Source organism: Hemiscyllium ocellatum, chromosome 31, assembly GCF_020745735.1.
Source record: "Hemiscyllium ocellatum isolate sHemOce1 chromosome 31, sHemOce1.pat.X.cur, whole genome shotgun sequence".
NCBI lineage: Eukaryota > Metazoa > Chordata > Chondrichthyes > Orectolobiformes > Hemiscylliidae > Hemiscyllium > Hemiscyllium ocellatum.
The window spans coordinates 22,669,614-22,695,724 of NC_083431.1; the positions used below are offsets into that span (position 1 = coordinate 22,669,614).

The 26,111-nt window shown below is 40.4% G+C and overlaps 1 protein-coding gene across 1 annotated transcript; it reads left to right on the forward strand.

Annotated features, from left to right (window-relative positions):
• The first annotated feature begins 48 nt into the window (after positions 1–48).
• LOC132830569 (dehydrogenase/reductase SDR family member 13-like) lies at positions 49–25,381 on the forward strand. The gene is made up of 5 exons (XM_060848373.1): positions 49–346; positions 602–720; positions 7,170–7,293; positions 20,897–21,208; positions 23,676–25,381. Exons 1-5 carry the CDS (start codon positions 220–222, stop codon positions 23,939–23,941), a joined length of 948 nt encoding a protein of 315 aa, XP_060704356.1. The 5' UTR covers positions 49–219; the 3' UTR covers positions 23,942–25,381.
• The last annotated feature ends 730 nt before the right edge of the window (positions 25,382–26,111 follow it).

Here is a 26,111-nt window from a genome sequence, read left to right on the forward strand (position 1 = left end):
CAACCTGCAGGGGGCAGCTATCCCTAACATTCGGCAGGCCAAGTTATTTTATTCAGAAGGCGAGGGAGTTGTGACCGGCCTTTGTGGGAAGTGTCGAAATATTAGATTGATCTCCGTCTGTCTGCCAGTATATTTAACCGGCGTTTGCCTGTAATCTGAGCAGTACGGCTTCACTGTACAGAATCTGCAGCTGGTTTATCTTCTGTCTCAGGGGCAGCCATGGTTTCCTACATAGTGGCTGCTGCAATACTGGTTGCTATTTATGTTGTTACTTACTACAATTTCCTGAAAGGGATTCCATGTAGGAGCGACACTTCGCTGCGAGGGAAGACGGTAATAGTCACAGGTACATCCCGGAGTGGCTCGGAATAATGCCCATATCTTGGAGTAAATTAATGTGAGGCTTCTCGGCCCGGGGAATGCATGTAAACTTTACACTTGCAATAATTTTCAACACCTAAAGTTGAAGTTGTTGAAAGTTCCAATGTAATGCGACTATAAATAGCGCACACCACTCGAATGGAGAGCGTTGTATGTTTTTTTATTGTAGTTTTAACACTTTTTCTAATTGGTGTTCATGTTGCATTAATTTGTGTGTCAGGTGCAAACACGGGGATCGGCAAGGAGACAGCGTTGGACATGGCCCGGAGGGGAGCCCGAGTGATCCTGGCCTGTAGGAACAAGGAGCGTGCTGAAGCAGCCGTCTTCGACATCAGAAGGGTAATTAATCTCTGTGTCTCCAACAATAAGACCGGTAACTGTGCACGCAGTCTAACAATGCACCCTTTGTAGCCAGGGCTTCCCAAACCGGACCCCAAAAGTCAGACTGTAAAAAGACAATAGCCATTGTCTCTTTCCCTCTCTGCTGTAAATGGTCTTTTACTCCCCACAATTCTCCCAGTCTTCCTGGGTTGAAATGACTTGACGTGCAGCGACTTATAGGAAAAACAGCAGCCAGTTTCGCCTGGCAAAGTTTCCATGTGCAGCAAATGCCGTTTTGGTGTTGATGAAGAAATATCTACCAGGGAACAGTGCGCAGGATCTTTTATATTCACCTAAGAGGGCAGATGGGGTCACAATTTAACATAAGATTGAAAGTTGACAAATTTGGCAATGTAGCACACCGTTGGCACTGCACTGGAGTGTCAGCTTTAGAAGATTGACTCAAGACCCTGGAATGGGACTTGATTACCCAAAAATATACTTGGGTAATCCCAGACTTTCCTGATGAAGAGCTTTTGCCCAAAGTGTTGATTTTTCTGCTCCTGACCTGCTGTGCTTTTCCAGCACCACTCTAATCTTGACTCTAATCCAAGATGGAGGAAAGGGGGAAAAAAAATGGCTCTAAGAGCTGCCCTTTTTTTTGTGAGGCATTTTCAGAGTTGAACAGTAATTACTGTTTTATAAGCTGTTACATGGTTTTTGAACTGGAGGAAAAAGATCAAAACAGCAGCACATTAAAAAAGAGGAAGAAAGACAAAGGCAGTGACCATGTGGAAAGTGAAACAAACAGAGATGTGAATCTGCACAGCTATGTGAACCAGCAGTGAACCTGCACAGGAGCAGCCTGTACTGTTTAATTCCAAGTATCTCTGAACATCAGACTAGTCCAAGAAAAATTAACAAACAGCGAAATTCACAACTGACATTGGAGAAACCTGTGTGGGGGTGATCACAGCAGGGGAGCAACTAAGTGGCTAGTTTTAAAGCAAAACCTTACTGGGTTTTTTTGTAAATCCACAATAGTGAGTAGAGTGAGTTCTTTTTTGAATATGCACTTTTATTGAGATCTTTCTTATGATTAAGCTTTAAAAATATGAAACGTAGGTACTAAGTTAGCTTGGAGTAGTGCTTTTAGAGCAGTAAGACTGGATTATTTTCTGGGTCTGTAAATTGTTAAGGTGCAAAGATGGCCTTTAGTACAGTGATATGCTGTTTCTGTTGGATGTGGGAGATTTAGGGAGAGTTTTCAATATACTAATGATTATGTCTGCAGGAAGTGTGTTTGGTTGTGTGCTACATTGCCAAATTTGTCAAATCATATGGATCGGTTGGAGCGTCAGTTAAAAGGCAATAAGAAACTTACAGTAGCTGGGGGTATTTTAGGAAGGGAGAAAAACCACAGGTACAATCAGGTAGATGGTTCATCTCCAGGAAAGGTAGGAGAGGGAGCCAGGTAGTGCAGGAGTCTCCTGTGGATAACCCATCTCAAACACGTAAGTTGTTTTGGAAAATGTTGGGGGTGAAAGATTCTCAGGGGAATGTAGCACGAACAGCCAGGTTTCTGGTACAGATACTGGCTCTAATGTTAAGAGGGGCACATCAGGTTCCAAGCAATCGATCGTGATAGAGGACTATCTAGTCAGAGGCATGGACAGATGTTTCTGCAGTTGATAGCAAGACATCAGAATGGTGTGTTGCCTCCCTGGTATCAGGGTCAGGATATCTTGGAGAGGGTGCAAAATATTCTCAAAGGGAAGAGGGACTAGCAGGAGGTTATTGCACACATTGGAACTAATGACATAGGAAGAGAAAAAGACAAGATTCTGAGGACAGAATATGGGAAGTTAGGCAGGAACTTTAAAAGGAGGTCCTCGAGTATAGTAATATCGAATTACTCCCGGTGCCACGAGCTAGTGAGGGTAGGGTTAGGAGGATAGAGCAGATGAATGTGTGGCTGAGGAGCTGATGCAAGGGAGAAGGTTTCACATTTTTGGATCATCGGGATCTCTTTTGGGTAGAAGTGATCTGATTGCACCTGAATTGGAATGGGTCTAAGATACTGGCAAGGAGATTTGCTAGGGTTGCTCAGGAGGATTTAAACTAGTGGGGGGGTGTGGCGATAGTGAGGAAGATGATCAGTCTGAGATTGGTACACTTAGGAAAAGGGGCAAGTCAAACAGTCAGGGCAGGCAGGAATAAAGCAGAGATGGAATTAGGACTGACAAATTAAACTACATTTATTTCAATGCAAGAAGCCAACAGGTAAGGCAGATGAACTCCGAGCATGGTTAAGAATCATAGTGATTACGGAGATGTGGCTCACGGAAGGGCAGGTGTCGCAGCTTAATTATATAGGGTGTAGATGCTATAAGGATGAATAGAAAGTTGGGGGGAGGCAAGAGAGATAGGGGAGTGGTGTTTTTGATTAGGGATAGCATTATGGTTTATACTTATGAAGGATATACTTGGGTGGAAGTGAGAAAGAGGAAAGCGATAATCACCTTATTGGGATCGTACTATAGCCCCCACAATAGTCAGCAGTAAACACAGAACAAATTTATCAGGAGATCTGTATATTACAGTAGAGGATTTTAACTTACCAAACAAAGACTGTGACTGACATATTGTTAAGGGTTTGAATGAGAGGAACTTGTTAAGTGTGCACAAGAAAACTTTCTGATTCAATATGTGGATGTACCTACTAGAGAAGTTGCAAATCTTGACCTACCCTTGGGTAATAGACAGGGCAGGTGACTGAGGTGTCACTGTGGGAGCACTTTGGGGCCAGTGACCAAATTTCTATTAGTTTTAAAATGCTGATGGAAAAGGATAGACTAAATCTAAAAGTTGAAGTTCTAAATTGGAGGAAAGCCAATTTTGACGGTATTAGGCAAGAAATTTCAAAGGTTGATTGGGGACAGATTTTCGCAGATAAAGGGATGACTGGAAAATGGAAAGTTTTTAGAACTGTGATAATGGAAATCCAGACACCGTATGTTCTTGTTAGGGTGGAGGGCACGGCTGGTAGATATAGGAAATGCTGGATGAATAGAAAAATTGAGGTTTTAGTCAAGATAAAGAAGGAAGCTTGTGTCAGATATACACAACAGAGATAGAGTAAATTCCTAGAAGAGTATAAAGGCAATATACTTAAGATGGAAATCAGGCGGGCAAAAAGGAGACATGAGATAGCTTTGGCAAATAGGTTTAAGGGGAATCCGAAGGGATTCTACAAATACATTAAGGACTGAAGAGTAACTAGGGACAGAATAGGGTCTCTTAAAGATTAGGAGATTCGACTTTTCGGGCATAAGCCCTTCATCAGGAAAGGGCTTATGTCCGAAACATCGAATCTCCTGCTCCTTGGGTGCTGCCTGACCTGCTGCACTTTTCTAGCAACACATTTTCAGCTCTGATCTCCAGCATCTGCAGACCTCACTTTCTCCTCCTTCTCTTAAAGATTAGCAAGGCACCCTATGTGTGGAACCGTACGAAATAGGGGAGATACCAAACAAACACTTTGCATCAGTGTTTACTGAGGAGAAACATATGGAAGATAAAGAACGTGGGGAAATAACTGGCAACATCTTGAAAAATGTCCATATTTCAGAGGAGGATGTGCTGGACATCTTTAAAATGCATAAAGGTGGATAAATCCCTGGGACCTGATCAGGTGTACCCTAGAACTTTGTGGGAAACTGGGGGAGTGATTGTTTGGCCCCTTGCTGAGACATTTATGATCCTTGTAATGTTGCTGGAAGACTGGAGGTTGGCGAGGGTGGTGCCACTATTTAAGAAAGTGGTAAGGAAAAACCAGGGAACTATCAACTAGCTAGCCTGACATCAATGGTGAGCAAGTTGTTGGATGGAATCCTGACGGACAGGATTTACATGTATTTGGAAAGGCAAGGACTGATTCTGGATAGTCAACATGGCTTTGAGTGGAGGAAATCATGTCTCATGAACTTGATTGAGTTTTTTAAAGAACTCAATGAAGTGGATTGATGAGGGCAGAGCAAAGGGATGTGTTCTACATGAAGACCAGTAAGATGTTCAACAAGGTGGAATACAAAACTGGCTCAAAGATAGAAGGCATAGGACTTGAGACCTGTGACCAATGGTGTGCAAAAAGGATTGGTGCTGGGTCCACTGCTTTATGTCATTTACATAAATGATTTGGATAAGAAAATAGGAGGTAAGTTTGTAAGATCAGATCAAAATTGGAGGTGTAGTGGACAGCAAAGCAGGTTACCTCCAATTACAACCGGATCTTGATCTGGTGGGCCTAGGATTGGCAGATGGAATTTAATTTAGATAAATGTGAGGTGCTGCATTTTGAAAAGGCAAGTCGGGGCAGGACGTACACACTTAGTGATAAGGTCCGGAATGCCAGTTCATAATTCGTTGAAAGTGGAATTGCAGTTAGATAGGATAGTGAAGAAGGTAGGCAAAAGTGAGTACTGCAGATGTTGGAGATTAGAGTCAAGATTAGGGTGGTGTTGGAAAAGCACACCAGGTCAGGCAGCATCTGAGGAACAGGAAAATTGATGTTTTGGCAAAACCTTCCATCAGGAATGAGGCTAGGAGCCTCGGGATTGGAGAAATAAATGGGACGGAGATGGGACTGGAGGGAAGCTATTTGAGAGTGCAATAGGTGGATGGAGGTGGGGGTATAGGATGGAGAGGAGAATGGAGTGGATAGGTGGGAAGAAAGATTGACAAGTCATGAGGACGGTGCTGAACTGGAAGGTTGGAACTGGGGCAAGATGGGGAGAGGGGAAATGAGGAAACTGGTGAAGTCCATATTGATGCTATGGGGTTGAAGGGTCCCGAGGCAGAAGATGAGGCTTTCTTCTACCAGGCATCGATGGTGATGGAGGAGGCCCAGGACCAGTATGTCCTCGGCAGAGTGGGAAGGGGATTTGTAGTGTTCAGCCATGGGGTCATGGAGTTGAGTGGTGTGGGTGTCCCAGAGATGTTCTCTGAAGTGCTCTGTGAGTAGGCGTCCAGTCTCCCCAGTGTAGAGGAGACTGCATCGGGAGCAACGGATACAATAATTGACGTGTCGAAGTGCAGGTGAAACTTTGATGGATGTGGAAGGCTCCTTTGGGGCCTTGGACGGAGGTGAGGAGGGAGGTTGGGTGCAGGATTTGCAATTCTTGTGGTGGCAGGGCAAGATGCCAGGAGGGGAGGGTGGGTTTTTAGGGGGCGTGGACCTGACGAGGTAGTCGCGGAGGGAGTGGTATTTACAGAAAGCAGATAGAGGTGTGGAGGAAATATATCTCTGGTGGTGGGGTCCATTTGTAGGTGGCGGAAATGGCAGAGGATGATGTGATGTATATGGTAGTTGAAAGTGAGGACTGCAGATGCTGGAGATCAGAGCTGAAAATGTGTTGCTGGAAAAGCGCAGCAGATCAGGCAGCATCAAAGGAGCAGGAGAATCGATGTTTCGGGCATGAGTCCTTCTTCAGGAATGAGGAGGGTGTGCCAAGCAGGCTAAGATAAAAGGTAGGGAGGAGGGACTTGGGGGAGGGGTGTTGGGAATGCGATAGGTGGAAGGAGGTTAAGGTGAGGGTGATAGGCCGGAGAGGGGGTGGGGAAGAAAATTGCAGGTCAAGAAGGCGGCGCTGAGTCCGAGGGTTGGGACTGAGAAAAGGTGGGGGGAGGGGAAATGAGGAAGCTGGAGAAATCCGCATTCATCCCTTGTGGTTGGAGGGTTCCTAGGCGGAAGATGAGTTGCTCTTCCTCCAGGCGTCGTGTTGCCATGGTCTGGCGATTGAGGAGGCCAAGGACCTGCATGTCCTTGGTGGAGTGGGAGGGGGAATTAAAGTGTTCAGCCACGGGGCGGTTGGGTTGGTTGGTGCAGGTGTTCCAGAGGTGTTCTCTGAAATGTTCCGCAAATAGGCGGCCTGTCTCCCCGATGTATAATAGTAGTTAATAGTTAATATAATAATAGTAGGACAAGCCAAACCGAGAACAGCCTGGGAATTCCGAGAGGCATGGCACTCATCCACAGATTCAATCTATAAGCACGTCGACCTGGACCCAATATACTGACCACTGCAACGGACAGCTGGAACTGACAACCGGAAGCGGCAGAGACAAACCACTATAAATGCTGGAGGAAACATCACAGAAGCGCTTCACAGGAGGCTCCCAAGCACTGAGGATGTCACCTAGACAGGGGACGAAACGTCTGCAACACAAATTCCCAGCTCGGTGAACAGAACCACAACATATGCATTGCTTAAAAAGTATTCCATTTGCTCCTTAATCATGTTTTAAGTCCATTGTTTGTAATATTAAGTCTTATAAATACCTCTTACACAGCATGTGGTATCTTGTTTGTTGTAATTAATATTCAAAGGTTTGAAAAGAGTTTTTCATTCGTACTGTACACGTGATGATTTGTAAGGTGCTTTAATGCAGATTTCTGTCATCTACAGAAGAGCGGCAACAACCAAGTGATCTTTATGCATCTGGATCTTGCAAGTCTTAAATCAGTGAGGGCTTTTGCAGAGACTTTCCTAAAGTCAGAGCCCCAGCTGCATGTGCTCATCAATAATGCAGGCAAGAATTTAAACTTTCTGTTCCAACTAATGTTTAACTTTGAGAATACTCGGATTGTTGAAACTGTGACAGTATTAAAACAAAAACAACTCATTGAGCTTGTACTTCATCCTCTGCACAAATAAATAAAACTAAAAGCCTTTTTGTAAACTTTTCATAAGATGCATTTGAATTGTTTGTAAATTGATGCACTATTTTGTAATAGTGACTGTGGAACAATTCAGATTTCTGCTTAAACCTTTTTAACTCAGTTGGTGTAAAAGAAAACTCATTAGGGGACAATACTTAATTTTATGTATGAAGCATATAAGATACTGAACAGGTTACTCTTACACCATTAGGTTACAACTGTAAATTACTGTAGGATGTAGCATCCTACACCTCAGAAAGAGTGAAAACCCATCACTGGCAGACCTCGCAGTTTGGGATGAAAGTACAAATTCAAATTTACTGTAAAGCAGCATGTCTTACAAAAAGAAAGTAAACAATAAATTTATAATGCTTAAACTTCTGAAACATTTGGAACTTTTTGAGAGAGACTAAGAAACTATTTCAAGATCCTTAAGGTCCTTTGATCATTTTGCATGTAACATACCAACTTCCATGAAATTCCATCTCTTCTTGATGACTTCAACAGATGTCCTAACCCAGCAATTTATAACAAATTGTCACAATTGCCTTGAATCCCAAACTTGATTACTCATTCAAATGATGTTTATATCTTCTGTTCAGTTAATTCCTTGACAAACCATAATTGTAGTAAACTTGAAGATAGCTAGCTGGCTTGTAATTCGGAGCATTCTGTAGCTCAGCAAATCTCATTCCACATGGTAAATAAGAAGTCAAAGAGATTTTTCATTGAGGACGAGAAAGTGAGGACTGCAGATGCTGGAGATCAGAGCTGAAAAGTGCAGCAGGTCAGGCAGCATCCAAGGAGCAGGAGAATCGATGTTTCGGGCATAAGCCCTTCTTCAGGATCACTTTTCATTGGCCACTGTTCATAGTCTGATGTTCTCTGATGTGAGTAGTCATCAGAGAAACAAATTAACAGTTCCAGAAATAAAAAAATTTCCCATTCTTCAAAGATTTACTGGAGTCCCAGACCAACCAATCAGCATATTGGCTCAACAATTTCACCATTTGAAGAAAAACAAAGATAGTCATGATCTCTTTGACACAGTAATGAGGAGAACCGTTTACCATCAGTCCAATAGCATAAGAAGCTGATTGCGAGTTCTTGGCTCATTACTAAGGCAAACTCTTGTGTGAGGGTTGTATTATTTCCTGTTGCTCTCAGTCAGCATGTGTTGGCTCAACTTTGATAAGATTTTACATTTGTTTCTGCTCAACATATTTTGAATTTATGTCTGTTCCTTGGTGACAAGAGGCAAACAGGAAAATGTAATTAACTGAAAGGGAGCTTGATGAAGTCTGAAGTGAGAGATACAGTCTTACTCGGTGTTTGGTGGTAAGAGGACATGATATGTGTTCAGCAAACGCTGTGCGTTCATGAGTGCATGGTTGAGAAAGGATATGAATGTCCAGACAGAAAGGTTGTTAGGAGGTTTGTTAAAGCACAGACCTATAGGGAGGATTGTTTCAGTCATATTATCTTTATGTAGCTCTCTGTAACAGGTCTATCAAAACCTGAAGAGTCACAAATAGCTTAAGAGCCAACACATGGGTTTCAGTCTTCGCAACAAAAAAGTAAACGGTATGTACTATACATATGTAACTTCAAATGGGGAGAACCCAGCACCAGATCCAAACTGATTGGTTATAATTATTAGGTAAGTTTGATCAGGCTGGGGAAAGGTTATTCTCTTCATTCTCGGAAAGTTAAGGGGGTAATTTGGCAAGCATCTCGAAATTATGAACGTGTTTGATGGGATAGACGCAGAGAAGATGTTTTCATTTGTGTGGGGTGGCTTCAAAGCTAGGCTTCATGGGTATAATATCTCCTTCAGATTTATGCCTGAAGGATGTCAGGTTATTGGCATCTACTGTCTCAACTATGGTAATGGGTCTTTTTTTTCACCGTGAGTAGGCTCCAAGTCTACCTCAGCTGGAACAGAAATGGACTCTTATGCTGTTGTCGTCAGTCTGATCCACATGCTAGCTGAATATCCAAACAAACCAGCCAGTCTTACAACAATATCCTACAGCCAATGCAAATCCAAATTATGATTTCAGCAGACTGTCTCATTGACCCAGAGAGTATTTAGAATGGAACAGTTACTACCATGTGGAGTTTTCATACTAAATAGCACAAATACACTTGAAGGAAAAACTAGGTAAACATATGAGTGTCCAAGAAATAGAAATATACATTGATGAAATTCAATGAAGAGGGGTAGGAGGAGACTTCTGTTTATCTTAAGAGCGCCATGTAGGCCATTTGGATCAAATGGTCTGTTTATGTGCTGTACACTGTGTCATTCGATGAAAGACAGCTGCAACTCAAATGATAGCATAGCATACAATATTTCTTATGACTTGTAAAGGAATAACTTAATCACCATTTTTAGAGCATTTATTTGCACCTTAATGGCTGATTATTTTTAAAAATAATCATTTTAAAAACTATTAACAGCTCAAGGACAGTAAGTATCAATTTCTGTCCTTTCTAAAAGAAAGTTAAACCACCAGTATCAGACAATATGCCCTTTGTACGTTCTTTGTACATCAGGGCAATAAACATTACTTTAGCGCTATTAATAACTTTTTGAATCATTGGCAAATGCAGCAAATCATTTTCTCCCATAGATAACTATAAACCAACCCAGTAATGAGTAAAAGAACAATCTGTTTTTAGATTAATGATTGAGGGAATAATATTCATTCTGGGCACAGCGTTGCCAAATAATTTATGTTCATTGGAACAGGCAGCAGGACCTTGGATTAATCTCTAATGTAAAGTACTGTGGATGCTGGATTACATCCACAGAATGCATCCACAACACTCCAGAAGTGCTGGAGAAATTCAGCAAGTTTAGCAGCATCTGTGGAGAGAGAAAAACAAAGTCAACATTTAAAGTCTGAAATGACTTCAGATCTGAAAGGCACTGGTAAATTGTGGGTTTTTTGCTGTTGACGAAGAGGTAAGGAGGAGTGAGTGATACAGGTGGTGAGGGTGCGCACAGCTAAAGGCAGAATCAACCTAATGGTAATGCTTAGGCAATCCTTGATTAACTTGCAGTTCAAAAGACAGCACCTCTTCGATGCAACATTCCTTCAAGTAAGAGCTGTGATGCCACATCATATTTATTCTGGAATAGCCTGTTTGGACATCTGAAGTAAATGAAAATATTTTTTTTTAAAAAAGCATTGAGGCAGTTTCTAAAATGTAAGTGCCAGTAAGTGTACCGTTGGCTTCACATGGACTTGATGACAAAAATCTTGGCTGACACTACAGTGCATTTATATTAGAGTGCTACACTGTCAGCAGTGTCATCTTTTGAATAAGATGTTAAACCAGTGCCTTGACTGATTTCTGAGGAAGCTATGAAGATTGCAGTGCATTATTTCAAAAAAAGATCAGTGGTATTATCCCAGTTTCTGTGCTATAATTATCTCCCATTCAACACCATTAAAACAGATTACTTCACATTATTACATTACTGTTTGCAGGAGGCTGCAGTTAAGAAATTAGCTGCTGTTTTTCCTGCATTACAAAAGCAACAACAGTTCAAAAGTATTTTATTGGCTGTAGAGTACTTTCTGATGTCTGGTGCTATTGAAAAACTATATAAGTTCATAGCAAATGGTTTGAAAGTAGTGTCTCAAATAATGAAAGTTGAGTGATTTTACCGTGATTGCCATTCCTTTGAATTCTCAAGAGTTCCATCAAAATACCTCATCAAACCACAAAATCAGAACTATTGATGGGATAATTTTGGGATGGCACACGGCTCTGTGGTTATCACTGCTGGCTCACAGCACCAGGGCCGGCGTTTGATTCTAGCCTCGGCAACTGTCTCTGTGGAGTTCACGCATTCTCCCCATATCTGCATGGGTTTCCTCCGGTTTCCTCCCACAGTCCAAAGATGTGCATGCTGGGTGGATCCACAATGTTAAATTGCACAGAGTGTGCAGGCCTGGCATAACCCCTGCACTGCATTTCACATTTGCACAGTACTCATTTGTGTAGTGGTTTGATGGGAGTATCCTGTTGCTGGAGAATATCACTTGTGTTGCTGCTGTATTGCATCAGAGTGAAATCACTAGTTTCAGCTGTAGCTGAAATGTTTTGAGGCACCTTATCCTACTCGGATAATCTGAGGGACACTAGGCACTTTTCAGGGTAGGGTCCATCAGTTTCTCCAATGTACTGTGAACAATGACCTGATCAAGATAGCCATTAACTTGTAAGTTGGGGCATTTCAAAGTTATTTCAGTGTTAAGCTTGCATGGTGTATAATTCGCTTGGGCACTATTCATGGGGCTGCCACTAAGAAGAATCTTTTAATGTGTAGATATAGGAATCCCAACTTGCAAAAAGAGCAGTGTAGATACCTTGCAGTAGACAGTTGTAGAAAACTTTTGTGAATTTCTCAATTAGTATATCAAGGAAAATGAGCTCATTGGGTGTTCAGTTTCACAAGTGAATTTGACAAAGAAAGAAGACTATTATGAGCAGCTGCATATTTCAGTATAGCAACAGGATCATCTACATATTGGATCTGTTACTTGCTGCATTCACATGACAACGCCTTAGCCAGCAGTTAACCTTTCTTTTTTTGATTTCAAATAAAACCATCAAGGATACAGCAAAGGCTCCAGCCCTGACAATATTCTAGCAATAGTACTCCCAGGACATGCCGCATCTTAAACAAACTATTCAAGTACAGCTACAATAGTGATATCTACCTGGTCATGTTGAAAATTGCCCAGATATGTACAAGCAAAGCAAGACACATACAATCTGGCCAATTACCCTCCCATCAGTCTACTCTGTCATCAGTAAAATGATGGAAGAGATCATCAACCATGTTATCAAGCAGTATTTGTTTTCCAATAATCTGATCACGAATGCTCAGTTTGATTTCCACTAGGGTTCCTGACCTCATTACTGCCTTAGTCAAAACACGTACAGAAGAACTAAACTCCAGAAATGAAGTAAGAATGACTGCATCAGGGACCCCAAGCAAATCTATAGTCAGTGAGAATCAGAAGGAAAACTCTGCTGTTTGGAATTATATCAAGAACTAAGTATGTGGTCATTGGAGGTCAGTCATCTCAACTTCAGTACCTCACTGCAGTAGTTCTTTAGTGCAATGTCCTAAGTCAAACCATCTTCATCTGCTTCATTAATGATCTTTTTCCAACATAAGGTCAGAAGTGGGATATTTGCTGATGGTTGCACAGTGTTCAGCACCATTTACAACACCTCGTTCTGAAGCAGTCGTCGTCCAAATACGATAAGATTTGGATAAGTAGTAAGTAATGTTGTTGCCACACAAGAGCCAACCAATGACCATTTCCAATTAGAATCTAATCATTACCCCTTGAAATTCAAAGGCATTACCCTCATTGAATACCCCACTATCAACATCCTGACCGTTGCCATTGACTAGAAAATGAACTGGATGAGCCATATAAATATGATGGCTAGAACAGCAGTTCAAAGCCTAGGAATCTGCATTCAATAACTTCCCTCTTGGCCCCACAAAATCTATCAACCATCTATAAGCACTGGTCAGGAATGTAATGGAATGCTTCACACATGACTGGATGAGTGCTGCTCCCACAATAGTCAAATACTTGACAGTATTGAGAAAAAAGCAGCCCATGTGATTAGCACCACAAACATTCATTCCTTCCCACACGGCCACAGCAGTGTGTACCATCTACAAGATTCACTTTCACCAAGGAATTAACCAAGGCTCCTTCAACAGTACCTTTTGAAACAACCATGACCGTCTGGAAGTACATGGAGGGACAGCAGATATTTGGGAACACCACCTATAACTTCCCATTCCAGCCACTCACCATCCTGAATTAGAAATACATTGCTGTTCTTGCTGTACCACTAAGGCAATATCCAGGAACTCCCTCTCTAACAGCACTGTGGCCTGCGGTGGTTCAAGAAGACAGTTCATCACCACCTTCTGTAGGACAGTTAGGGGATGGCAATAAATGTTGGCCCAGCCAGCAAAGCTGAATGAAGATTTTTTAAAAACTGTTAATTGGGTGCGTGCTCCATGGTCTCTGCCAATCAATCAGCATCCTTTCCTCATGCAGTTTAAGTTGCCTTTTGAGCTTCAGTATTCTTGAATCTGCCCTGATGAGTAGCAGACTGAAAGCTTTAACAATGCGTCCTTTTCTCCAGCAGGTTCTGTAACACCAAAGGACTATTTAACCAAAACCTTTTGTAATTTATTATGTTTATCACTGTATGGGAGATTACCTTAATTTTCTTGCAGCAAATGACTCAACGTAATTTCATAAAATAGTGTTTTACTTAGGTCGATTAATATAATAAACCAAACTCTGATCTTTCTTTTCATTTATAAATTCCTGTTACCACAATTATATTGAAAACTGTCCCTGTAAGTGTGATTAAGACCTCACCCAAGTGAGGACACTGCAGTGTCACCACTGATACCTGATATCATAGGACAAATTGCATACGTACTTCTCACTATACATCTGGATGTGGGAATTTATAATGCTAATGTAAACATAAAAACATAGAATGGCTTTAAATTAGAAACTAAGTCATGTCTGCTTGCCCTGTTTAAATAATTCCCACCTTTTACTTGAGTACTCGTCTTCATTCCCAATCCCTTGAGAAATACATATTTGAAAGTAATGCTTCAAAAATATTTACCTGCTATTTTCAAATATTAGAACATCTTTTAAATATGCAGACAAATAACATTGCCTATAAGAATCACACTTTTAACCTCCCTTCAGAATTCCAAGAGTTGATGTCAAAGATTTATGGTTCCTATCTTCTCCCAAGATAATCTCATTCAAAACAAACAATTATAAATTCAAGCCTGATCTTTATCTGGCATGTTAATGATTACATCATACAAAAACACAACTTTCCATTGAAATTCTTGCTCTGTAAATACCATGTCACTGTTCACCCACTGGAATCAGACACAATTGGAAACAGATTATTGAAACCTTGCTTAATGGAGGAGAGTTATATGCTTGCCCTAGTTGTTTAGAAGCTACCAACAGCTGTGCTGTGTATAAAAAGTAATCTCTCCATCATGTGTATACTGTATTCAAATGATGGCTGGGTTATGCAATATTGCTTACCCAAGAGAATATCAGATCTGTGATGTCTTCACAGCATAAGTAGAGAAATTGTTTTCCAGAAGAGCAACTAAAATGTTAATGACAAACATGTACTCCAGTTTTGACATACAAAGAAATTAGGAGCTGGAGTAAATCATTCAGCACCTCTGACCTGCTCTGCCATTCAATAATATCATTGTTGATCTGACTGTGGCTTCAAGACCACATTTCTACCAACCTCTGACTACCTTAGATCCTTGATGAGCAAGAGAATCAATCTCCTTCTACCTTAAAAATATTCAGTGACCCTGCCTCCTCCAGTCACTGGGGAAGTCAGTCCCACAGACCTATGATCCTCTGACAGAAGACAATTTCTACTTCTGATTCAAATGGTAGACCCATTATTTTTGAATTGTGTTCTACTGTTCTAATTTCCCTTGCAAGACCACATATCCATTTAACACTCTGTGTCATGTCCCTTCATGAACTTGTATCTTGCATTAAGATCACTTTTTATTTTTTTCACTTCCAATGGACACAGACCTAACCTGCCCAATATTTCCTGGTAAGGTAATCACATCATTACAGGAATTGGTAAAGTAAACCTTCTCTGAAATGCTTCTAATTTTATGTCCTTTCTCAAAGAAGGAGACTAGAATTGAACACTAATGTTGTCTCAGTACTCGTCCATTATCTTTGTAATAAACATCAATGTTCCATTTGCTTTCCTAATAACTTACTTGTACCTGTTCATTTTTTTTTACCTCATGTCCCATACTCCTCTGTACCTCAAGAATTCTGCAGTCTTTCAATTTAAGTAAGGTGCTGCGTTTCTATTCTTTTGGCAAACTATACAAGTTCAAACTTTAGCGATGTTCGAGAAGATTTATAGCTCAGGTTGATGATAAGTAAGTAAGTTAGCTCGCTGAGCTGGAAGGTTTGTTTTCAGCTTTTCCGTCCCCATACTAGGTAATGTCATCGGCAAGAGTCTCCAGTGAAGTGCTGGTGATATGTCCCGCCTCTTGATTTATAGGTCTTGGTTTCTTAAGTTGGGTGATTTCATTTCCAGTTCTCTTTTCAAGGGAAGGTGGACAGGATCTAAATCGGTGTTTATCGATGGAATTCTGGTTAGAATGCCATGCCCCTAAGAATTCTCGTGTGTGTCTTTGTTTCACCTGATGTGTGTGTTGTCCCAGTCAAAATGTTGTCCTTCCTAGTATGTATAGAAACTAGTGATAGTGCGTTGTGTCTTTTGGTGGCCAGTTGGTGATCATGTATCCTGGTGGCAAGTTAACTGCTAGTTTGTCTGATGTAGTGATTTTATTGTTCTTGCATGGTATCTTGTACGTGATGTTAGGTTTACTGGTAGTACCTAATGGATCCTTTAGGTTCATTAGTTGCTGTTTAAGTGTTTTGGTAGATTTGTGAGCTACCATGACGCCAAGGGGTCTGAGTACTTCATCTGCCCAAACTTTAGTTGCAATATTCCCTCCACAAAATTACGTAATAAAAAGGAATATCCTGTAACATATTGTAGACCATGATGTGTATAAAAGACTATCATGAAAACCGAAGCTAATGAGAATTCAGAGTAGAATTGGGATTGGATAAGAAATGGGATTTAACCAAATCTAAAACAGATGGTACTTTATGCAAGATGTCAGGTAATGTGGTGGGTGGGGTGTTGTGTGCTGATCTTTATAGTAGCGCCTGATGGGTTTTTTTATCTAGATAAATTATCTGAATGTAGAAACATAACAATAATCTTGTCAAACTTACAGCTGACAATGGGTGTAGAATGAGCAGAAGACAGTCTCGAGCACTTTGGGATAGGTAATAAATGCAATCCTAGACAGTGATGTCCACGTCCCATAAATGAATAAAGAAATGTGGCAAAAGGATTCTGATCTGTTATTCTCTTGGGCAAGTGAACAGCAAATTAAACTTAATATTGACACATTGGAAGTAAAAATGAGCAACTTTGATATGCTACAAGGGGAATAGGATTACCCTGGGAGACTTTGAAATGGACCTGAAATGATAGTAGGTATTCCAAGAACAAGATGATATGGAGTAGTGATTAGATTGCAGTTGTACATAGAAGAATGATATAGTGGTTATGTAAACGGTTATGCAATACATTTAAAAAAGACATAAATGTATTGGAAAGCAAACACAAACATAGAAGCTTGATCTTGTAAGTGTAGAGGAGATAAATTATGAAAAGAGAGTATAACCCCTACAGCATGAGAGATTGTAGAACATAGAACATCACAGCTCTGTACAGGCCCTTCGGCCTTTGATGTTGTGTCGACCTGTGAAACCAATCTGAAGCCCATCTAACCTATACTATTCCATTCTTGTCCATATACCTATCCAATGACCATTTAACTACCCTTAAAGTTGGCGAGTCTACTACTGTTGTAGGTAATGCATTCCACATCCCTAGTACTCTGAGTAAAGAAACTACCTCTGACATCTGTCCTGTATCTATCACTCCTCAATTTAGAACTATGCCCCTCGTGCTAGCCATCATGATCCAAGGAAAAAGGCGCTCACTGATTATCTTATGTCTCAATTAAGTCACCTCTCATCCTCCTTCTCTCTAACGAAAACAGCGTCAAGTCCCTCAGCCTTTCCTCAAGACCTTCCCTCCATACGAGGCAACATCCTAGTAAATCTCCTCTGAACCCTTTTCAAAGTTTCCACATCCTTCCTAAAATGCAGTGGCCAGAACTGTACGCAGTACTGCAAATGTGGCCACACCTAGAGTTTTGTACAGCTGCAGCATGATCTCATGGTTCTGAAACTCAGTCCTTCTACCAAACTAACACACCGTATACCTTTTCAACAACCCTATCAATCTGAGTGGCAACTTTCAAGGATCTATATATCTGGACACTCAGATCTCTCTGTTCATCTACACTACCAAGAATCTTACCATTAGCCCAGTACTCTACATTCCTGTTACTCTTTCCAAAGTGAGTCACCTCACCCTTTTCCACATTAAAAACCATTTGCCACCTCTCAGCCCAGCTCTGCAGCTTATCTGTGTAGCTTGTAACCTACAAATCTTTCTCACTATCCACAACTCTACCAACCTTAGTGTTATAGTCATAGAGATATAGTGTCATCCGCAAATGCCTAACCTATCCTTCTACGCCCTCATCCAGGTCATTTACATAAATGACAAACAACAGTGGACCCATAACAGATCCTTGTGGCACCCCACTAGTAACTGAACTGGGATGAATATTTCCCACCAACCACCACCCTATGTCTTCTTTCAGCTAGCCAATTTCTTATCCAAACTGCTAAGTCATCCTCCATCTCATGTCTCAGTATTTTGTGCAATAGCCTACCATGGGGAACCTTATCAAACACTTTACTGAAATCCATACACACCACATCATCCATTTTGCCCTCATGCACCTGTTTGTCACTTTCTCAAACTCAATAAGGTTTGTGAGGCACAACCTACCCTTCACAAAACCGTGTTGACTATCCCTAATCAACTTATTCCTTTCTAGATGATTATATATCCTATCTCTTATCACCCTTTCCAACACTTTACTCACAACCGAAGTAAGACCCACTGGTCTATAATTTCCAGGGTTGTCTCTACTCCCCTTCTTGAACAAGGGAACAACATTTGCTAGTCTCCAGTCTTCTGGCACTATTCCTGTAGACAATGATGACAGAAAGGTCTAAGCCAAAGGCTCGGCAATCTCCTCCATTGCTTCCCAGAGAATCCTAGGATAAATCCCATCCAGCATGGGGACTTATCTATTTTTACACTTCCCAGAATTGCTAACACCTCCTCATGCACCTCAATCCCATCTATTCTAAGAGCCTGTATCTCCGTAATCTCCATGACCACATTCTCTTTTTCTCGTGTGAATACTGACAAACCGTATTAATTTAGCGCTTCCCCATCTCCTCTGACTCCATGCACAACTTCCCACTATTATATTTATTTGCCCTCATCTTACTCTAGTCATTTTTCTATTTCCGATATACTTATAGGAAGCCTTAGGGTTTTCCTTGATCTTGTCCACTAACGACTTCTCATGTCCCATAAGACCATAAGAAGTAGGAGTGGAAGTAAGGCCACTTGGCCCATCAAGTCCACTCTGCCATTCAATCATGGCTGATGGGCATTTCAATGTCACTTACTTGCACTCAGCAAAAATATCCCTTAATTCCTTGCGAGATTAAGAATTTATCGATCTCTGCCTTGAAGACATTTAACGCCCTGGCCTCCACTGCACTCCGCGACAATGAATTCCACAGGCCAACTTTCTGGCTGAAGAAATATCTCCTCATTTCTGTTCTAAATTGACCCCCTCTAATTCTAAGGCTGTGCCCACGAGTCCTACTATCCCTGCCTGACAGAAACAATTTCCCAGGGTCCACCCTTTCTAAGTCATGCATTATCCTGTAAGTTTCTATTAGATTGCCCATCAACCTTCTAAACTCTAAAGATTACAATCCCAAGATCATCAGCCGTTCATCGTATGTTAGACCAACCATTCCAGGAATCATCCATGTGAATCTCCGCTGGACACGCTCCAGTGCCAGTATCTCCTTCCTGAGGTGTGGGGCCCAACCTGGCTCCTCTTAGCTCTCTCTTTAGGTCTTCCTAGCTAACTCTCAAGTTCCTTAACTGAGCCATCATATCTCATCCTAACATAAGCCTCTTTCCTCCTCTTGAGAAGAGATTCAACTTCTTTAGTAAACCACAGCTCCCACACTCAACAACCTCCTCCCTGCCTGACTGGTACATACTTATCAAGGATAGATTAATGGGCAGTTTCACTGGGAAATTTCACATGTTAAATTTAGATGAATGTAGCCTCAGTCACTTGGGTCTGTAGAACAGAAAGATACAAATTTAAATCGGTGGAAAATTTAAACTGCACCTTAAAAAATATTTATTTGAAACGGAGGTGGCATGGTGGCTCAGTGGTTAGCACTGCTGCCTCTCAGCACCAGGGACCCGGGTTCGAATCCAGCCTCAGGTGACTGTCTGTGTGGGTTTCCTCCAGGTGCTCCGGTTTCCTCCCACAACCATGCTAAATTGCCCACAGTATCAGAGGTGAATATAGGGTAGGGGAATGGTGCTGGGTGGGTTACTCTTCGGAGGGTCGGGTGTGGATATGTTGGGCCGAAGGACCTGTTTCCATCCTGTAGGGAATCTAATCGTATAGAGAATGCTAACCAAGAAAAATTCAGGAAAAATGATGCAGCAAATTTTAAATGAGGTTAAGCAGTTGATTTGAAATACCACAATGTTTTCATTATTTAATCTTTACCTTTTTCTTTACTCCTGCATCACTTGCAAATTTTTCACCCTCCTGAATGAATTATTTCTGGGGCATAGTTCCAGGGGACTGAGGTCTCTATAGTGCCATAGTTAAATAGTTCCTGTGTAACCATAAAAAAAGGAATCTTGCGACACAATAATAGTGTTCCTATGTCTGGGTCACAACGAGCTACAGCACAGAAATGGCCCTTTGGCCCATTGAGTTCTGTGCTGGTCAAACACAACCAACTAACTATTCTAATCCCATTGTTTAGGGTCATGTCACCCCTGTCTCAGTGTTGTGCCATAAAATATCCAAATAGGCTGATTGTGAATAGTTTGAAAAGGAGATTGGGGCATGATAGTCAACCATTGTAAGCATGGAGTCCAATCATGTATCCACACACACATCCTGCCAGGAACTGAGATTTATATCTTCCCGTTTTCAGTATTCAAGATGCTCAGGCCTGATGTACCATATCTGCCTTCTTTCTTGAATGAGATGAGCTGATGTTAGAGGCTAAGAATCATACCTGGGACACCACCCCATCGCTGAATCCAAACCAGTTGTTGCATATTTCAACGGAGTAGTTGAGGAACACTGCCGACAAATACATATAATTACACTGTTTAATCTAAACAGTAATTTCAACTGAACTCTGAATTTATAAAGAAATAAAATTCTGTAAATTTATTTGTTTTTACATTTATAAGTCTCTCAGACACATTTGAGCATTTCACATGCAATGACTTCTCTGAAGAGAGAGCAATGTCATGTGGACAAAAAAAAAGGCAGTCATGTTTCACACAGTGCAGTGCATTAAGTTAATCGTGTATTTATTTTAGGGATTAAGGGATGAAGGCTTGCTAGAAAAGTCAGGGAAGCCCCTGTTCATCTTTGATGAGTTCCATGAGATTTTTGGAATCGACTGAACCATCATAAATCACTGTTATTCTGTTGATTTAAAATCTCTCTAAAGGATGACACCTCTGACATTTGCACTAAAGCTGATTAAGGAGTAATATAATTTCTTTATCCTGTAGGTGTTGGTTCAGGTAACAAGACAGTTGATGGATACAACACAGTTTTGGGAGTAAACCACTTGGGTCACTTCCTACTCACTCATCTTCTTTTGGATCGACTGAAGCAGTGTGCACCCAGCCGGATTGTTACTGTCGCTTCTATGATGTACCGTTTTGGCAAAATCGACTTCAGTAACCTGAACCCTCCTGGTAAAAGCTTCATTCAGCAGATGCGGAACTACAGCTGCAGCAAACTGTGCAATATACTTTTTGTCAGAGAACTTGCCAATTGTCTGGAGGGAACTAAAGTTACCTGCTACTCTGTTCATCCAGGTGAGCAGAGAATTATTTTAACAAATACTTTCCACACACCAGTTTTTGATCAGTCAATCAAATGGTTTATTGAAACTAGAAAGAAGACAAATATTGTTCAATTGGGTGGGAAGAATTTCTTTTCCAGTTTAACAGTTTTGAAACATCTAAATGAAGAGTGTAATTGTAAATATCAGATTGGTACCATTTTGTTTTCAAACTGGTGTCCAATGTATTTCTGTGTATAGTACACGTCACAACAGTTCTTCACTTCTTTAAAGGATAACTCTTTTGTAAGAAAGAATGAGCATGGGCAAAATCTCAAAACCCCACGCACAACTCGTGAACAGCACACAGCAGTTTGTCTTGGGAACAGGTAATCTCCAGTCATCCATTCAGTTAGAGAGAGCATTTGGCAGGCAAACTAGAAACAAAAGTGAATGATATATAAAAAAAATTCTTATGAGCTGGTAACTAGTACTGGCTCTTTTCATATTGGTCACATGTGCTTCAACAGGTCATGTACTGGATTGTTATTGTGGAGGTGGGAACCCTAAGTTTGAGCCTCTACGCAAGTAATTTTAATAACTGTCAAGATTCCTGATGACTACTTATCTGATTCTCTTCTCCATCCCCCCACCCCATTTATCTTTGTATACATATCTAAATACTTTTTACAAGTTTCTATGCAATCTAATTGTATGATCTTTATTATTAGGTACGTGCAAACATAAGAATAGAAGTAGTTCAGCTGCTCAAGTCTGGTTTGCCATTCAATAAGATCATTGGCTGTTCTGTATTGAATTCCACATTTCCTCCTCCTGATAACCTTAAATTCCTGTTAGGTAAGGAAATCAACCTAACTCTGCCTGAAAACTATTGATGGCCTCCCCTCCGCTGCATTCAGAGGCAGAGAGTTGCAAAAGCACATAGCCTCAGAGAAATAAAATCTCTCATCTCTGTTCTTAAAGGGAGAGTCCTAATTTTTAAACACTGCCCTCAACTCACCGACAAATGTAATCATCGTTTCTATTTCACTTTATCAAGACAGTCCTGGATCTTATATCCTCCAACCAAGTCATCCCAAATCTTCTAAACTACAGTGGAAACCCAAACAAACCTGCCCATTTTTTCCTCAAAAGACAACATATAGCAATCTAGTAAATCTCATCTGAACCACCTCCAAAACATTTACATCTTTCCTTAAATAAGAAGACCAGAACAGCAGACACATTTGAGTGTTTCACATGCAATGGACTTCTCTAAAGAGAGAGCAATGTCATGTGGGCAAAAAAAGGGCAGTCATGTTTCACACCGCGTAGTGCATTGAGTTATTTGAGTTGTCATAGTTTTTGAGTTGTCATAACATCAGTGCGTTACATAATTGAAGCATAACCTTTATATCCAACTCCTGATGTAATAAAGTATAGCATTGTTAGCCACCTTAATTACTAGCTGAATCTGCATTCGAAGGTTGTTGTGATACAGGCATTAAGAACAGGTTATCACCATGAAAGTGAAAGATCTGGCATACAAAGCTAGTCTCAGTAATGACAACCTTGAAACTATCATCCATTGTCATAAATACCCATCTGGTTTGCTGGAGACCTCTAGGGAAGGAAATCTGCCACCCTACCTGGTCTGGCCTCAGTTCACCAACTTTTAAGTTTGGGCAGCAAATGCTGGTCTTCCCAGTGACGTCTACATACTGTGAAAAAATAAAGAGACAATGCTTTTTGTTTTCTAAATAATAATCTTCAGGCCATTTATATGGTGCTCCAACTGCTATTGTTTGTGCTCAGCTAATTTAGCATTGGCTCCAAATCATACACAGCCTCCTGTTCAGTTTCACCGTTGGAGTAATGTTGGAATTAGCCATTGATGAATCACATAAGAGCATACGTTGTTTGCCATCCACTATTAGTTTGTAAATTCATCATACCTAAAATCTTGCTTCTGGATTCCATTACATATTGAAGCAGCTATACACATTTCCACTGGAACTCAATTTTAAAAACGAAGTGTTGACAGACAGAAACTACTGGGAACAAATAGATGCTCTTAAAGTGCAGGTAGACTGGCTTTAAAATGTTGTTTTTCCAAGGGCAGATCAGGTTATCAGGTGAAAGGTGATTTGGAAGAACCTATTTCAAAAATGAGGAACTCGTACAAACTCAACTTTTTTCATTGATGTTTTTAATTTCCAAGTTAACTATAAAACTGGGAAACCAAATAAAACAGACAAAAGTTTTTTTTTGCTAAAGAAGACCAAGTAGTAATAATTTTCCAATCAAGTTGCAGTGAATGACTATAGATTAAGTGAGAGGTGGAGATTGAGTCAGGCAATCTGAGAAACTTACTGCACAATGTATAGGAAGCTTGACAGTTCAACTTTTTTTTTCCTACATTCTCATTGATTTATAAGTAAATTAATTTATGATAAAGTCTGATTTCAATAAACAATGCTTTGTCTTTGTCTTTCTTACAGGTGTGGTGAACACTGAAGCATTCCGTTACATGAAATTCTGGCAGAAAATGCTTTTTTTTCCTTTTGTTGCCCTTTTCTTTCGAACGCCAACTGATGGAGCTCAGATGTCCATTTACTGTGCTGTGCAAGAAGGTATTGAGAAGTTCAGCGGCAGGTACTTCACAAACTGCAAGGTTCAGGAAGTCCTCCCTCACGCACGTGATGATGCAGTGGCCAGAAAGCTCTGGGAAGTCAGTGAAAGGATGGTTGGACTCCGCAGCTATTAACCGGTGAAGAAAGTTGTCTTCAAAATAACAGCTTATCTGTAAAGGGCTCTGACTGTTTTCACTAACTTAAATGTGAGAAACCATTTGTGCACATATACAGTGCAGAAGCTTTTTTCCCCCACTTCCTATGGAATCTTCCAAATTTCTGTCACAAACTAAAAAGACCAGTTCAAAGGGAAAATAACTCTCAACTCTAACTTCTGTTTAAAAGAAACTCTTATCGACCTCCCCTTCTCTTTTAGATTAAAACGTACAATTTGCAACAAAAGGCATTCCAACAAACCAAATAGTAAATATATTTTTGATTAACTGTTCAGTAAGGTAATTCCAAAACCTATTAAAAATGAATCCAGTTCCTTCAATTCTTAATTCAATATAGGAAGTTAGTGTTATTTTGCTTTCTATTCCGCTTCTCACTAGTGTTTTACAGATGGAGATCAATAAAATTATTGCAACAAATATATGGATGAAATGTATTTTCTGTTACTGCTGAGGATCCATCTACATCAAAAGTTGTCGTTTTAAGAAATTACTTGTTCCAGAAAATATGATGTTTAAAAAAATCTAGACCGTTTATTTCTTTTTTTTTGAATGTACTGCAGTGATTCAGCAGGAAACAGTGGTTTTCAGTACCTTATTGTGACCATTGTTCTCTGTAAGCATCTTAATCATCACCAGCTGAGAGCTGTTCAGTCCGCACTCTCTAACACAATCATACAGCAAGGCCACCATAAAGTAATTTTAAAAATTATCATCGCTATTGTTTAATCTCTTTGGTCTCTCCTATCCAGACACATTGTGGCCAAAGTAATCTTGGAACATATAAGATTTCCCTCATACATTTTCTTTTTTATAGTCTTTCCTTTTCTTTCTGTATATTTTGACTTCAAGGTCCTTGCTTTTTCATTGAAATGTATTTACTTCATTTTGACTGCTTCGTAGCTACACAGTAATATCGTTGTTCCTGCAGCTGGATACTATTATGCAACAAATTCAAAGTTGAAATTTCTTACAGTGCCATTGGCTGGCCAGTATCCAGTACTGCAGTCATCTAAGGAAAATTATGTTTGGAGCATATGGCACAGTGGTAGAGTCCCTACGTCTGACCCAGGAGGCCCAGTTTCAAGTCTCATCTGCTGAATTTCTAAACAGGTTGATCTTCAGACTGATGTACAATGGTGTTAGTTTGGGTCTGCTTCAAAAGGTGTGACAAAACAGGTTGATTAAAACTCTGAAGCGAATTATCAGGGATGTTTGTTTTCTGATAACTTTTACTGGTCAAATCAAAGAAAATGAAATAAAGTTTAATATGCTAATTTTTTAAAAAACAGGATCATGGGCATGTACAACCCACATATTTTCCTTCATACTCTAGTATTTCAGTACAGTTGTTGTATGTACATTTTATACTACGATATAGCTGTCTAATGTAATTGATTAATGCTTCAATAAAAAATGTAATCCTTTCCTAGTTGTTTCAGAAAAACAAATGTTTTGTGAATTCTGTCTTCCAGTTAATATAAATTTTATGCAAAGTAACAATTCACAGCTGATTTCATAGTATGTTGGGTGAATGGTGGTTGAGGTGAAGCAAAAAATAGGATTAAGTAAATAATGTTTAGGTTGGCCGGTTGCTGCTAGTGAAGTAATGCAACAGTGAGAAATAAGTCCACAACCGGTCACAACACTTATATGAAGGCTTTGGAAATATGGCAATTGGCCTCCAAATTTGGTAATTGCACCAAACTGGGTGGGAATGTTCCTTGTAAGGAGGATGCAAAAGGCTCCAGGGTAGCTTGAACACGCTAGGTTAATGGGCTAGGATATGGTAGATGATATATGATGTGAAGACGTGTAAAGCTATTCACTTCAGTAGGGAAAAAAAACAAAAAGGCAGAATATTTATTAAATGGTGAGAGCCTGTGAAAGAGCATAAGTCCAAAGGTGGTGTCCATGAGTCACTCAGAGCTAACCTGCATGTGCAGCAAGCAATTACGAAGGCAAACAATATAATGGCATTCATTTCGAGAGGACTTGAGTATAGAAATAAAGATTGTCCTACCACAGTCAAATACAGCCATAGTGAGACCATACCTGGTGAAAGTATGTGGTACATGCTATTAAAGGAATTCAGAAGTTCGTCAGATTAATCCATGAGATGCTTTGTGAG